The 15,000-nt window shown below is 39.0% G+C and overlaps 1 protein-coding gene across 2 annotated transcripts in view; it reads right to left on the reverse strand.

Moving 5' to 3' along the window:
* The window catches only part of LOC138010889 (titin homolog), a 35,302-nt gene that overhangs the window by 1,129 nt on the left and 19,173 nt on the right, over nucleotides 1-15,000 (reverse strand). For both annotated transcript variants that reach the window (XM_068857909.1, XM_068857910.1), the window contains 9 exons: nucleotides 14,213-14,360; nucleotides 13,052-13,535; nucleotides 11,610-11,685; nucleotides 10,745-10,794; nucleotides 10,524-10,639; nucleotides 9,762-9,836; nucleotides 4,689-4,774; nucleotides 3,669-3,738; nucleotides 2,274-2,417 (listed from right to left, as the gene is read on the reverse strand). In XM_068857909.1, the coding sequence (XP_068714010.1) occupies nucleotides 2,274-2,417; nucleotides 3,669-3,738; nucleotides 4,689-4,774; nucleotides 9,762-9,836; nucleotides 10,524-10,639; nucleotides 10,745-10,794; nucleotides 11,610-11,685; nucleotides 13,052-13,535; nucleotides 14,213-14,360 (1,249 nt within the window). The remainder of the gene's footprint in view (nucleotides 1-2,273; nucleotides 2,418-3,668; nucleotides 3,739-4,688; nucleotides 4,775-9,761; nucleotides 9,837-10,523; nucleotides 10,640-10,744; nucleotides 10,795-11,609; nucleotides 11,686-13,051; nucleotides 13,536-14,212; nucleotides 14,361-15,000) is intronic.

Raw genomic sequence — 15,000 nt, forward strand, 5'->3', positions numbered from 1 at the left:
ACAAATAACAGAAACAATGGCCCTTTTGTTTTAGGCCTAGGGTCCATTGTTTCTGTTATTTGTTCTTTTGTGAGACCTTGTAAGAGCTGCGAGGTGACCCCGGTCCGTTGTACGTCATTTACGTAACGGCGTCATTTTTATGTGGCTCGAGCAGGTTTTACTATCTCAAGAGACTTTATTTTTACAAGGATTGCCTGTATAAACGGTACTGTTGTGGTACCACGTGAAACAATATTCTTGGCTAAAGTAATAATTTGATGTAATAGGTGACCATAGCAACAGGAAAGCCATGGAACTTTACATGTGCCGAATCTAAAGCAAATAAAAAAATTAGTGTTCGCTCATTTGCATTAGATTCTGCACATGTAAAGTTCGACGTTTGAAACGAGCCTTATACCTCAAAAACAAACTCGGTTACACCATTTTTTTTTTTAATTGCTGGAAATTGATGAGCATGGTAAGATAAAACTTACGCCAAGTTCAAAACACTTTCTGGAGTGGAATAAGAGCCACCTTAACTATTCCAATTATGAAAGCAGCTGGGGAGAATTTTTTTAAAACTTTGCATGGAGTTCTTATTTTAGTCTGCTGATTTCGTTTTTGAGATAACAGCATTTTAGGACGAAATGTAGGGTGTTTTTGGATCGATCGATGTGTTACTATGGTAACCTATTACGACACTCTATTGATCCCATTTTGTTAAGAAATAGTTGCTTTCTTACATAAACCGTAATATAGCTGCTTGGTGATGTAGTGTTGTTGAGTCAAGCCACATAATACTACAGTTTCTAGGAATTGTTGGGACTGGGTTGAGCCCCTTTTATACCAAAGGCAGATTATCTTTACTATCCTGGGAATAAAGAACGCCATTCGAAGCATTCTGGTCATAGCTGTAAAAATTGCCATTAAGCGAGTCCCCTTATTTAACTTAGGGATACAAGAACATTTTAATTTCATTTTGGGGAGTGGCGCAATTATCCACCTCGCCAAATGCCAAAAATAGGAGGAATAAGTTGAATGAATAATCGTCATCCATTGGTTCCTTTAAAATATAGCCTTTACTCTTTTTTCTTACTGGTTCCAACCGTTCGCATGGTGAACAGAGCTCCACAGGATAAAACACTTTCCAGCGCAGGAATGCTAGCAAAACCAACGGAAAGAGAAAAGTGATCCTCGCTCTTACCTGGAATATTTAAGCAACTGTCTCTTTCTAGACACCTGGCCCCAGTTGTTCAAAACGTGGATAACGCTATCCACCGGATAGCGCAATAGGCCTTTTGCAACTAACAATCACATGGTACAAAATCCGCCAGGCTGGAGGGCAAGCTCATTATTATTCCCCCACTGGGACATTAAAACAAAGGCAAGTCAAGCTTGACTGGTTCAGGTCTCTTTGTTTTAATGTCCCAGTGGGGGAATAATAATGAGCTTGCCCTCCAGCATGGCGGATTTTGTACTATGTGATCGTTAGTTGCAAAAGGCCTATTGGTTTCTCTAGAACTGATCCACTGTTTGAATGACTGGGCCCTGGAAAATTCAACGAGATACCGTTGAGGCCGCACTTCAATATACATTTATTTAAAAAACCGAGTTGTTCACTTGTCAAGTTTGAACCAGTCGATAAATTGACACCAACACAGGAAAGATAACATTGAGGTTGGCCATCTGTCCAAGTATGATGCTTTTAGGTCGAACGTCCCCCACAACCATATAAACTCTAAAGATTTTTGACGATTTCTGTAATATTCTTAAAAATAGGCACAAAGTGACTTTCACCTCACCTATTTCCAAATAGTAGGTCCATGAGAGGATTTTCAATTTGTCCCAAATCTGATAAATTTGTTAAACAGTTTATATGGTTTTGGGGGACGCAGCCTCAAGTTAAAGACGTATGTATGGATTTTTAACCCTGTTTTAAAGTCCGTAACTTGGTCTCTGTTTGACCTAAAAGCATCATACTTGGACATAGGGCCAATCTCAGTGCTATCGTTCATGTGATGGTGTCAATTTGCCGATTGGTTCAACCGAATATAAATGGCTACTGGCTACATACTCCTCGGTGTAAGCCCTTAAATGGATCAGCATCCTGTCCAGGGGGAAGAAGCAGTACTCTTAGTCGCTTCATGCTCCGTATACTTGGAACTTGGATAAGCCCCCTACGCCTCACGTGACGTAGTGCTCAAATGTAAGCAATAACGTCAATGAAAATTCCCCTATATAAAGCATCTCTAATTACACTTGAACAACCGCTGTCCATCACTGTACCAACTTACCTCTCCTGTCTGAGTCGACTGCATTATGTGTCGTATCACGTGATCTTCTTGTCTCTTGTTGAGCCCGCCAGCCTTGAGTTCGATTCTAAGTTGATCGGCGGTGATATAATTTACGGAGAAGTCTCCGGTGATGAAGAACATTTTCTACAAGTGAAGAATAAGACAAAGGTTATTTTGTAAGTACCCTCTCTAGTGTTGGTAAGCAACTGACAACGGTTTAACACGATCATTTAATCATTCAAATAAATTCTTTAAGCTTTGAAATAGCGGTCTTCTCATCGAACAAAACACTACTTTGCACAAACTACAACTCCAGGCATGGACGAACCCGTGTTCCCACGACCTTTTCTTCGATTGAGGTGGGGCGGAAAGCAGTGCGAAATGTCCTGGGAACGAGATTAACCGAGGTACTCAAACGAGTTTTTGTCATCTGACATTTTACACTGGACACAAACGGCAGGGAGGAATCCAGTTGTTTTATAGAGAAAAAAAAGTAACAAAATACTATTTACTATTGAGTACTCGTAATGGAAATTCTGATATAATGCCGAAAAGTACCTTAAAAGCTAGGTCAGGCATGTTTTTTGGTATTGACGCAAAAATACCCATGGAATAGGAAGGAACTAAAAAAATTGTGGAAAAAGGAAGAGATGAATGGATTGGGAAAATGAAAAAGAACGTTAGAAGGGATATTTTAAACTTGGGACAATTCGCCTTGATAAAGGTCTTTTGGTCACAATCATCTTTCTTTATGATGCAACGATAATCGGCCTGTTTCGATATATTAAAATTCAGCTTGAAAGAGAGGTTTAGAGGACAAAGACAAAGGAAAGTGGATGATATGCAAATATTTTTCACATCCATTCCAACGTGTTTCTATTGTTTTTGTCCTCACTACCTCACTCACTCGAAAATGGCCTATTTCATCGGTAAAGGGATTAGATATCTCCTGTTTAGAGTTCAAAGCTTTTGTCCACTATCTATCTACAGATTTCCCCGAAACACTGCAAAACACCGTGACGTCACCCCCATTTATTGGGAGGAAACTTGTTTTTCGTTTCAGTATTTTCGAATTTGCCAACGATCTCAATAAATGACTTCTCCAAATCGGCATTCACTAAATGATGTCCTCTAAATTTTTACGAAATCCTAATTTCAAAAAAATAGAAGCCAAAAAAAAAGTTTAATGACGTCATTTTCAATTCTGTTCACTTTTAGTTCATACAGAAACAACCGCGTTGGAACCTACATTTTTTCATTGAATGTCACAAAGCTACTCGTTGCAAGTTGTTGTGGGATAATGAATTTTTAGAATTTATCCAAATCTCTTTAGTCTTTCATTCAATTTGACGAGCTACGATCATAAACATGGGTTTTTCCTGATTGTTTTCTTACTCTGTAAAAATCCAGCTTGCACTCCAGTTCAAACAGGTCGAGATCCTCAACAAGTCTTTTGAGAAACTCACTACATTTTGTGGAAAAGAATGAAGAATAACGAGGCGTTAGTCATTGTTTGACACTTTCTGACGCCCCTAGAGCAGGATGGGAAATTTGAGACAGGAAGTTACTTTTGTATACTATTTTCACAAAGGTTTGTGGTCTTGGAAATTTTTGTTTGCCTTATAAATTACACCTTTATGAAATCAGTTTGATCCAAGAGGGACCTTTGTTGGCGACTTTCCGTTCAACAGCTTTAAAGGATTTTACTGAACTCTTTATCACCGAGAAAACACTGAGTAACAAATATTTCATTCGCGCTTGTTGGATATGAGATGGTAAATAGCCAACGAGGCGCGTAGCGCCGAGTTCGCTACAACCAGTCTCATATCCAACAAGCGTGAATTGTTTTATTAAATTCCTTAAAAACCAAAAGTTTGGAAGTACGAAAAACGTTGGAAACGTTGGAATTGATCCAAACTCTCCTCAAAAAGGTTTTTTTCTGTTGCTCTATTCAGAGAGAAATTTCCCTTTCCAGCAAAATTAATTTCAGCTTAGTAACGCTTATCGCCATCAGTTGCCATATAAAGTCAAACTAAGGTATAGTCGCTGATAACCGAGATTGAGTTAACCAATGAGAGCACGATATCTGCAATAGCCGAGGTTGAAAATTTAATAATATAAATGATCGATTCCTAAGTACCCATGGGGGAACCCGAATCGTACCTACCACAGAGAAATAACTTAACAAACAAGATTTTTGCACAACCTCTTTAGACTAAAGTTTTTTACTTGGTGCTGCTTTGGTTGGAAGTGGAACTAGGGCACTGGAGTACCCCTATTCCGAGTCCCAGTTCAGTTGGTGACAAATATTCCTCCTAATCACACGTGGAAATAAATTTTTCTTTGAGTTGCTTAGACCGTGTCTTTACGAATTTTCTTTCAAATAACCGGAGACTCTATACTGATTCAACTCACTCGAGCACGCTGACTTTTTCGCACAACGCAGTGGTCACTGAAAACATCTTAAAAGTTATTCTTGATCCCGGAAGGAGCTCCAAAACCTGAAAAAAAAAAACAAGGCATTCAAGGAGATAAGAACCCATCCGCTCTTGGCCTACTAAGGAACTGTTTAATAATTCTCTCTTCAATAACACCTTTTGCTATTTTAAACGCCCAGGACAGGATATTAGTCTCTAAACTATCTTTGTTTATCGTTCTTTTACTTCATGTATTCAGGCCTACTTACCTACGTTACCACGTTACGTTATAGGGGCTAGGTCACGCAATTTTAGGCAATTTCAGCACTAATCGAATGGTCATAAAATTAACTAAAATATCAAAATAACTGTTCAAAACTATAGAAGAACTCTAACAAAACACAGGGAAGCCAAGAAGGGACATGGATGGACAAAACTGGAGAGGATTGAAACGGATTGAATTTGGGTAAATTTGAAAAACGTCGGCCCACCTTTTTTCAAATTTATATCAGTCTATATCAAAATGTCATTTACAAAGCTGGAAAATCATTCTCAGTTTTTATGTGGCCGTGATTTTGCAAATGAAAGACTCTTGCTCTGCCAATTTGATGTTTAAAGCTCATAATTAACAAAATTAAACAAAATTACCTAAAATAGTGTGACCTCGTCGCCTTAATTTACTAAAGTTGCTATTTCCTCGGGAAGGTGAGATAAAAGAACTAAAGGACAAAAATTAACATTTTTTCCTGCAACTTTCATTTATAGCATAGATAGATAAGAACGCCTGACTTTCATGCTGACTTGCTCGTGGTTAATTAAAAGTCTCGCTCTGACGAATTTTTTGCATTTGTCTTCGGTGGTTTCGATGCAAGTTTCGATGCAAGTTTCCAGGGCTTAGGGCGTTGGAAAAGATCCTCAAGCTGCTTAGCAGAGGATAGTGCAAACAAGTTTCAAGAATTAAGAATTAATAAATTCGTGGCTCAAAACAAGTTTAAAAATTAGAACAACCAATCAAATCACGTGTCGGTTTGTGATGAGACGTCGAAATCTTTCGGAGCAGAGCAAAGAACTAGCAGTTGTGACGTCACCTGAAGCAATTTGGCTTCCCACATTAGAAGGAGGAGAGTGTCAATTTTGTCATATTTTGAATCATCAAAAGCCTGCATTTAATCGGGTTTTTTTTGTGTTCATCTATCGACCAATCAGACTGCAATTTTCAACTTTGCAAGAATTACAAAAAAATAAGTATTTTTACTGAACACAAGCACTTTTTTTTTCTAATCTTTGACTTGGAAAACAAGATGTTTGGAAAAGAAAACTAGCACTGGAGAAAAATAAAACAAACAGTGATGATTATGTTAACCGACATTGCGAGGTATCTCGTAATTTTCCATGAACTTTATTAGCAAATGATCCCATGACTTTTCCCTTGTAATTTGTAATTTGGAAAAAAAAATAAGAAATACGAAAATATGAAAATATGACATTTAGAGCAGAGGCAATTTTAAGTATATAGAAAAAAAATACCCTTGCTTATTTCAAATTGAAAAAAAAAAAAAATTAAAAGGCTTTCATTCCAAGCCAATTAAACTCAGAGAAGCGTTACAAATTTATTTAAAACTGGTGCCACCGTTTTTGAAACTGAATGACTTGTGAATCATTTTGCCAATTTTGAAATCTTTGTCCCATTTTACAAATGTGTGAGATCACGGAAAACGAAGTCCAAAATTAATTAACACTCATATGGATTTTTGTTGCCTTAAGAAATAATGTTTCGAGGCTTTGTTTTTCTTGTCCTCCCGCTTGTCTTAAAATGCAAATTCTTTTGTCACCTGTCGAAGAAATTATATTGGAAACGGAGCGACAACGAGCTGCCATGGATATTTTAAGCTTGCGAAAGATCGCGGCCAGCTAATTCTGAACAAGTCAAACATCAGCAACAAAAGTTGTTTTAAATACTTTTTTTGCGATTAATGCTTCATTATTGTTTGAAGCGTATTGTCGGTGGTTATTGCTCTTTCAACCAAACCGAAATTGCGACAAAAATGGGCAGGTTCAATTAACTCTTTTGTTGAACTCGTACAGGATAAATGCATTTACAAAGTAATTACTTGCTGATATTTTACGGACGGAGCCGCCAATTAAAAGGAAATGGGCTTGTGTTTCATTGTGTCGGTTTTTAATGAAAACTATATCTCAAGCGCCAAGATTGCCTCTGATCTCGCAAGGAATACATATCTGAGGCCGTTTATCTTTTCACCAACTCGGAAACTCAAACAATTTGGCGAAAGCCTATAAAAAACAGAAAGGAAGAAGGAGTTTGCTCAAAGGAACATAATAATTTTTTGCACTTTTTGGCGCTGTATGGGATGAAATCTTCATAATGCAATTTCTTGGTAGGAAGAAAGGCTGTACTAAAGTTGAGGATCAATATTTTGGGAAACGGAAACCTTCAGCAACTTTGAAGCGAATACATCAAAAGATAAAGATGTTAGAGAGCCAAAAACAACATTCACAACTCAATCACGTATGGTTCAGTACAGCTGCACCCTCGACTTTGAACGTTGAAAACCGTGCGCCCAGTTCAGCCGGGCGTGAAATCGAAACCGAGAGGCAGGAATCTTGTTCAAAACAATTTTTCAAGAACACCATAAAACCTCGACCAGATATATTTTTCACGTCGACTGGAGAATTAAGAGAAAGTATTTGTAAAGACAAATGGCCCACGAAAGAGGAATTTTATCGTTTATTGTTCAGTTTGATCTGAACTGGAGCTTAACCCTTCGAGCTAACAATCTAGGAAAACTAAAGGTGATACTGAGAAAGTTTTAATTACAATGGATTCCCCAAAACTAGGCCTTTCCGTGTTGCAACTAAAATCACATGAAATGTTGCTTACATGTCAGGAATTTTTAAGAAAACTGATAAACGCACGACTGCCGATGCCTCGAGAACTGGTAAAAGCCATCGAATTTCCATACAGTTCAGTCCATATTCTACACGTTGAACTGTCCATGAATGGAACGTATAAACTGGTTGATTGCTTATATAAGCCGACCGCTGAACTTTGTGCTGCATGGTGCCTGTGTTTTGTCGCCCAATAGATCCTGCTACCTTTTTTGCCTTCTTGCGATATGATGTAAGATTTCTATTTTTTTCGTGGAGAAATTAAACGGTGGTTATAGCTAGGGAACGAATCGTTTGGTTGCGTTTTCTACATTCTATAAATAAGTTACAATCCGAATTTTATACCTTTTCAACCGGTTGTAGTATTTGTGTATGACCTTTTTGACTTTCCTGGTTATGTATTTGTCAAAAAGACTTAGTCCTACTTGATTTTACAGAACCATTCTGGTCACATCCATGAGGGCAAACTACAAAGATGTCAACCTAAATTTTCGAACAAATTATCAATTAAAAAAGTCTTGCATAGTAATTAGTGGAAAACAGAAAAATGAAACGTGTCTTTTGATCAGTCGTTGAAGTGAAAAGAATTCAGTATATTTCCACAGTAAAAAGTTGCGTTATCAATCTTCTCCAGTCCCACAATATTTTTTTTGTTCATACAAAAGCCATGTTCGTATTATTCTACTTGAGGAAAAAAACCTTTTAAAATTTGCTCATTAACAATCGATTATCGCCTTTGCTTATTTAAACGCAAGTTCTCATTTGACGTCCAAGCTTACAAAGAAAAACCAAATATTTGTACATGCATATTAATGAATTTAATCTCTGTTCAGTGGCTTTTGTTGAAACACATGTGCGCAAACGCACTTAACATGTACAAGCATTCGTCCCTAGATAACTTGCAAATTTGCCAAAACTAATTTCTTTAGATCGGGAAATTGGCATTTTATGCTATTGTAATTTTAAAATATAGTTCAAATCTTAGAATCCTTGAAAAAAATGGATGGGTTTGTTCAATTAAGGGCATTAAAACCGATGCCAAAATTGACCAATCAGAGAGACTTGTCTAGGATTAGAATAAAGAGCTGCATGCTTGCTCAAGTTTGATAAACATTGCAAAGTTCCCGATGAGTCTGAGCGTAAACTACGTGTTGCAATAATCCTCAAGTAAATTGATCGAGTCAACGTTAGCTTTAGAGATATTTTCAAGTTCAGATTTTCGTAACTATTTATGTTTAATAATTAGATTTTTCTTTTGCCTCTATTTTTTGCACTTTTGATTTCGATCGCGAAGTAACCGCGATTTCACGCTGCTAGTCCTCATCACGTGATGAGGTAGAGAGGTTACGCGCCACCGGAAAGGCAAATAGTTAATGCGACACTTTTTTACGTTTATCGTCTGTATTTCTAGTCACAAGTTAAATTTTAGGAGAAGAGCTCGAGAGAAGACAATTTCTGAAACTTTTCAAAATCGGTGAATCTCGGACTTGCAATCCTAGATATATCTCATCAATAGTTTATACGCGCCACCTTAATAAAGTTGTTTGATGATGATGATGATGATGATGATGATTATTACTATTATTATTATTATTATTATTATTATTATTATTATTGCGTTCGTTTCATAATATATCAGTTCTAACTTATGCGAGTTCCATTTTTGCATTAATCAGCTCATAACCAATAGGCCAGTTTCGTATTCTAACGGTTGGACTGGATCTAGCATGAAATGGAGGCTAATGCCGGTAAATTAATTTGCATTTGAAAAGATTTACCCGCATTAGACTCCATTCCATGCTAGATCTAGTCCAGCCGTGGAAATCGAAAATGGTCTATTTCAACAGCCAATGACCTCCGTTTGCTGAAAATGTAGTGCAAGAATTTTAGGCCAATCTCGACGCGTATGAGAACTCTTGTATTTCAATGTCAGGCGCTACGTAATACGTTGGCCCGGACCTCGAGTGACGTAAGCAAGACGCGTGCTCGTCAACGGGAGGGAAAATAAAGAAGCGACTTTTGTTTCGCAAAGAACAGCGAGCGTTAGAACGTTAAAAAACACAAGTGAGATCAAAAAGCAAGTTCACGAATTCCTAGTTTATGTATTACACGAAAGATTCAAATGAAAAGGACCTGCGAAAAAACACTCGCAATATTCGCTTACTTTTAATACAAACATCAACTGTTTCCTGGACATTCCAGCAATGCTTGGTACTCCCTCAAAGGCGACTAACATTTGCTATATAAAACAAAACAAAACAAAAAACATAAGAATTTACTTTCAAGAAGCATCTTGCAACGTGTCTCGATCTCGACTTCCCAAACCGGAGAAATTAATTTATAGGGTGAATAAGACAACCTAAGTGAGTGCTTGCAAAGAAGCCGTGGGAAAGCTAGCCCCCTTTTGAGACATTACTTGGGCCCGTCACGCAATCTTTCGTCCCCGACTAAAGACTGTGTTCCTCAAGAAAAATTTACGAGGGGCAAGTTCACTCTGAAAAGCCTCTATTTAGGATTTGTATACTGCAAATATCACAAAATCTCATGGCGGTTTACAGTTCTTTCCCTGAGGGGACGGACCACAACACAGGGAGTCTCTCCCCCCCTCCCCCCTACTCTTTACGAACAGTGAGTGGATTCTTTAACGTCCCACAGAGTTAATGAACTTTCAAGGGTTGTGAGACGGGGCTTACGATTTGTAATCCTTTATTCGAGAAGATCTGAAAGTCTAACCATTTGCGGATATTATTACAAAGGCAGCACTTTCTCCTCAGTTATTTTAAGACCCTGAGTGTTGGTCCGGCCGGAATCGAACTCACGACCCCCCGCACGGCAGCCCCGCCGTCCGGCCGCCCGATGCTCAACCAACTGAGCCACCCCACGAGAAATTGCAATTTCAGTTCCCAACGGAAAAAAAAATGAATACCTCGTATGATATAATCCCATCCTCATCTTCGTCTTCCAGTGTGAACGCTCGACCATACATTTCCAAGTGACTTCGGTCCACAAGTCGATACTGCGCCAAGTAATCAATGTTCGAATCTAAATGAATCAGTGGAATCATTCAAAGTTCTCCTATAAATATTATATACTATACCACTGGAAGTGAATTTTCCAAAATTGCCACGAATTCAAAGCCTTAGGTACCTTTTCTGGTTTTAATGTCAGCTTGACCAATGACTTCACCGATAGCCTCCCTAAAAGAACAACAATTTAGTGAACATCAGCTCTAACGAAAGGGCAAGCACTACGGTGGCCAATTCACCATAACAACGCAGTTGAATATTTAACAATTAGACCCGTAGCCCTTGCACCCGTGGCCCTTGAGGGCGAAGGGTCTAATTATTTTAGTATGAACCAACTAGTTGGACAGAAAAGGCAATAATAAAGTTAGCGAATGCAAGTTGAAGAAATATTTATTTGGCCGGAATAAAAAGTCACGCTTTTCGCTACTCGAGAACTATTATTAACAGTCATCTAGTAGTGTAGCCAATCAAAATGCAGGATTTGCATTAGTCCACTAGTTGGGTGATACTAAATAGATTTAGCCAAACCTAAAAGCGAAGCTCTTGGGTTATTTATTCTTACGATAAGATAATCTAGTTTGAGCCTGCAATCCAATCGAAACCCAGCACCTGTTCAGCGGTCAACTGAAAAAAGTTGACCTCGACAAACTCTTAACTTGAGCCCGCGATATGGCCACGTGATACTGATCAGCGATACCTTGTTTTGACAGTTGTCAATTGACCATAATATGGAGGTCCAATATTAAACTTGTGCACTGTAAAATAGCTGGAGTATGACTGACGCGATGAGCTCTAAACTTGAGCCCGCGATATGGTCACGCGGTACTGGTCACATGATTTTCTTATCCATGGTGCTCTGCTCGCTCCGCACGCCTTCGGAGTGCGGAGCTCCGCTTTAAGTTATCCATTTCTGTGTCTCACTTCCCCTCCGACGCAGCGCCACAGCTCCTCACGGGAAAATCCAATGCCTTTTAATGTCAACTTACCTCAAAATCATTTTTAATCTCTTTGCCAATTCTGCACGTTCTCGGAAGGCTGCGTTAACTCTGGCCACTCCTCGAACTGGAAGATTTAAATCAAGTAATATATTAATCCAGCAACGTTGCGTTGGATAAATTAAAAGAACAATTAATCCATCTATGCACCGTGACTAGATTCAGGTGTGTTTGAAGAGACAATAGGGAGTTTAAGAAACGACGACGACTCGGCAAAGACAACGACCAAACAGGCAGTGATATTATTGGTTAAAAGAACCAAAATGATCGTGCTGCACGTGCGGCACGCATTTTTGAACAATTCTCTTCCGCACTCGTCAAAATTACTTTGTGAAATGACCAAATTTAAGGTTTTACGACAACGTGGACAAACTAAACTGAATCTTTCAGTCTCGCTCTTTACTTCAAATCCGTCCGTATCAATCCAGTTATAGGACACTTCGCCCATATTGTAAAATATAAACAAGATGGAATAATCATGAGATACTTAAAATAGCTCAAACGTATATTTTGAAGTGACGTTTTCGTCGCCGTAGCCGTCGTGGCCTCTTAAACTCCCCAATTGCAGAAATTGTCCAGCTAAGTACGAGAATAGAGGGGCTATATGACCCGCACTTCAAATATTCATTCATTTCATTCATCGAGTCCATCACGCGAACAAATGAGCCCAATAACCTACCCTACTCCCAACTGAGGGGCTTCATGGCTCAGTTGGTAGAACATCGCACCGGCAGCGCAGACATCATGGATTCGAATCCCTTTGAAGCCACCTGAATAGACCATTTTCGAATTCTCACGGCTGGACTGGATCTAGCATGAAATGGAGGCTAATGCGGGCAAATCATTTCACACGCAAATTAATTTGCCCGCATTAACCTCGATTTCATGCTTGATCCAGAATTCGATAATGGTCTATTTTTCAAATGTCTATAAGAGACAATTGCTTAAAATTGTCCAGTTAAGTGCGAGGACCGCTTCAATCTCTCTCAGGATCAATGTTGTTACACGAAGTGTCCTTTTAAGTCTAAGTATTTGCCGACCTGGTTATAATTCCGTGTCCAAGTACACTCCTCGTTCCCAGGGTCTCTCTTCTCTGCCTTCATTTAGACCCTGGGAACGAGGTTGAGTATTTGCTATCTGTTTCCAGCAATAAGATAAATGTAAGAGTCATCGTTGTTTCTGGTCATGTTAAATGGAGCTGTTTATCTTGACTCGAGGACCGAGGCTTAGGAGAATTTGCGACATTAATTGCCCATATTCTCAGACGCGAGAGATGTTGAAGACGAGGAGAACAGCAAGAGGATAGTGGAGGCAAGGGAACGAGAACAAGGAAAAGAAATCGAGCAGCGGGGTCTGCCCTCGCCTCCACTATCTGAGATCCTGGAATAGGCTAGTTTTGGACATAACTAATCTATCAAATACATGGATCTTACTCTTTGGAATGAATTTTTTCTTGTCGCCTTCATTTTGCTGTTGTTCTTCTTTCTCAATTTTCATTTCTTCATTCTTCTTATTGTCAGCTCTCTCCACTTCTTCTGACTTCTTATTTTCGCTCCCGTTCATCCTATTTTCTACTAAAACTTTTTCCTCATCCAAATTCTTCTCTATCTTTATAACTTCCCCTCCAGGCCCATCTCGACTAGTCAGAGGTAACTCTTCACTAGGCGCCACGACATCTAAAACTTGCTCAGGACTGGTGACCAATGATTCTTCCTTCTGGGCAGCCTCGATTTCCTCTTCAATTGGAGATGTTCTTTCTACTTTTGGTGTCTGGCGTTTTTCCTTGTACACTACAGTTTGAGAGATCACCCTTTTGGACGGCTTTGTTGTCCTGGTGGATTTCAAGGGAAATGCCGATGGTGCCAGTTTAGATGGCTGTATTTGTTGCTCTTCCTCGAATGATAAGTGAAGTATAGGCTGAAAGTAAATCGATCGTCAATGTCGGCTTGAGTCAATGAATTGCTCAGATACTTTTTGCGACAAAATATGCCCAGAAATGTTCCTAAGGATATCTCCACTGCTACTAAAAAATATCCTAAAAACGAACTTTAAATATAATGATTGCAACCAAATAGGCCAGTTTCGTATTCTAACGGTTGGACTGGATCTAGCATGAGATGGAGGCTAACGCGGACAAATCGATTTGCATTTGAAAAGATTTGTCCTCATTAGCTTCCATTCCATGCTAGATCCAGTCCAGCCATGAGAATTCGAAAATGGTCAATTTGTTCGAGATATATTTTTTAAAAAAGTACTTGGTATCAGAATACAATTAATTTTAGAATCACTGCCTCATTTTTACGAGGTTTCCTTTAAAAGTGGGAAAATTCTTTGTATGAAAGAAGATTTAGAAGACATTAATTGTCACCAATATACAAGGGCGGCCGAGGAGGACAAAAAGGAATTGACAGTTAAGAATTTTTTCAAATTTGGACAAGGTGGTTTGGTTACCCAAACTTCAGTAAATTGTGATGTGGATAAAGTGATAATTCCCCTTAGTCTAAGAAATTACGTGATGTTTCAAGAAGTTAACTAGCTTGACTAAAGAAATAAAAGAAATAAAGAAATACAGGAAAGCATATCTATTACAATACCTCCTCTGTTTGTTGCTTCGTATCTTCCATACTGTTGGCGTCGAATTCATGTTCTCCTTCCTCATTCAGAGCGGTGTCTTCGTGTTTTTTTGTAACTCTAACGCGTCTGATGTTGTTCACGTCTTTTTTCTTTTTATCACGGGGAGCCCTGTAAAATTGAAAGATAAATTAAGGTCCTAATAGCTCCACTGTGTTCGTCGCATTTTGAACTCGAACCACCAACACAACAAACATCGCCCACATTATAACCCTCCATTTGCTTTTTTTCCCGTTGCAGCTGCCTTATGTCACGAGATTTTTCCTCATCCCCGGCATCCCATTTGCCATCACTATTAATTGTTGGTTTTCACTCACGTGATCAACAGCCATGTTTTTCAAAGAAAACAAAAGAAATCGTTTGCATAATAATCGAGTTCAATTCCCGGAGGATTGGGTCGGGACGCCAACATGCCCGCCGTTTTTTACGTTTAGGGCCACCAACATGGCGGCCGTGGCGGCCGTGACGTCACGTGAAAACCTGGAATAATCATAATAAACCAAATCATCACCATCATCTTTATCGTCATCATCATCGTCATCGTTATCATTTGTCATCGTCGTCATCATCATCATCATCGTTACCGTTGTCGTCGTCATCATCGTCGTTGTCGTCGTCGTCGTAGTCGCCATCATCATCATCGTTGTTGTCAGGTCGTCGTCGTCGTCGTCATCATCGTCGTTGTCATCGTCATCATCATCATCGTCGTGTCGTCGTCGTCGTCGTCATCATCATCATCGTCCTTGTCGTC

Source organism: Montipora foliosa, chromosome 7, assembly GCF_036669935.1.
Source record: "Montipora foliosa isolate CH-2021 chromosome 7, ASM3666993v2, whole genome shotgun sequence".
Classification (NCBI taxonomy): Eukaryota; Metazoa; Cnidaria; class Anthozoa; order Scleractinia; family Acroporidae; genus Montipora; species Montipora foliosa.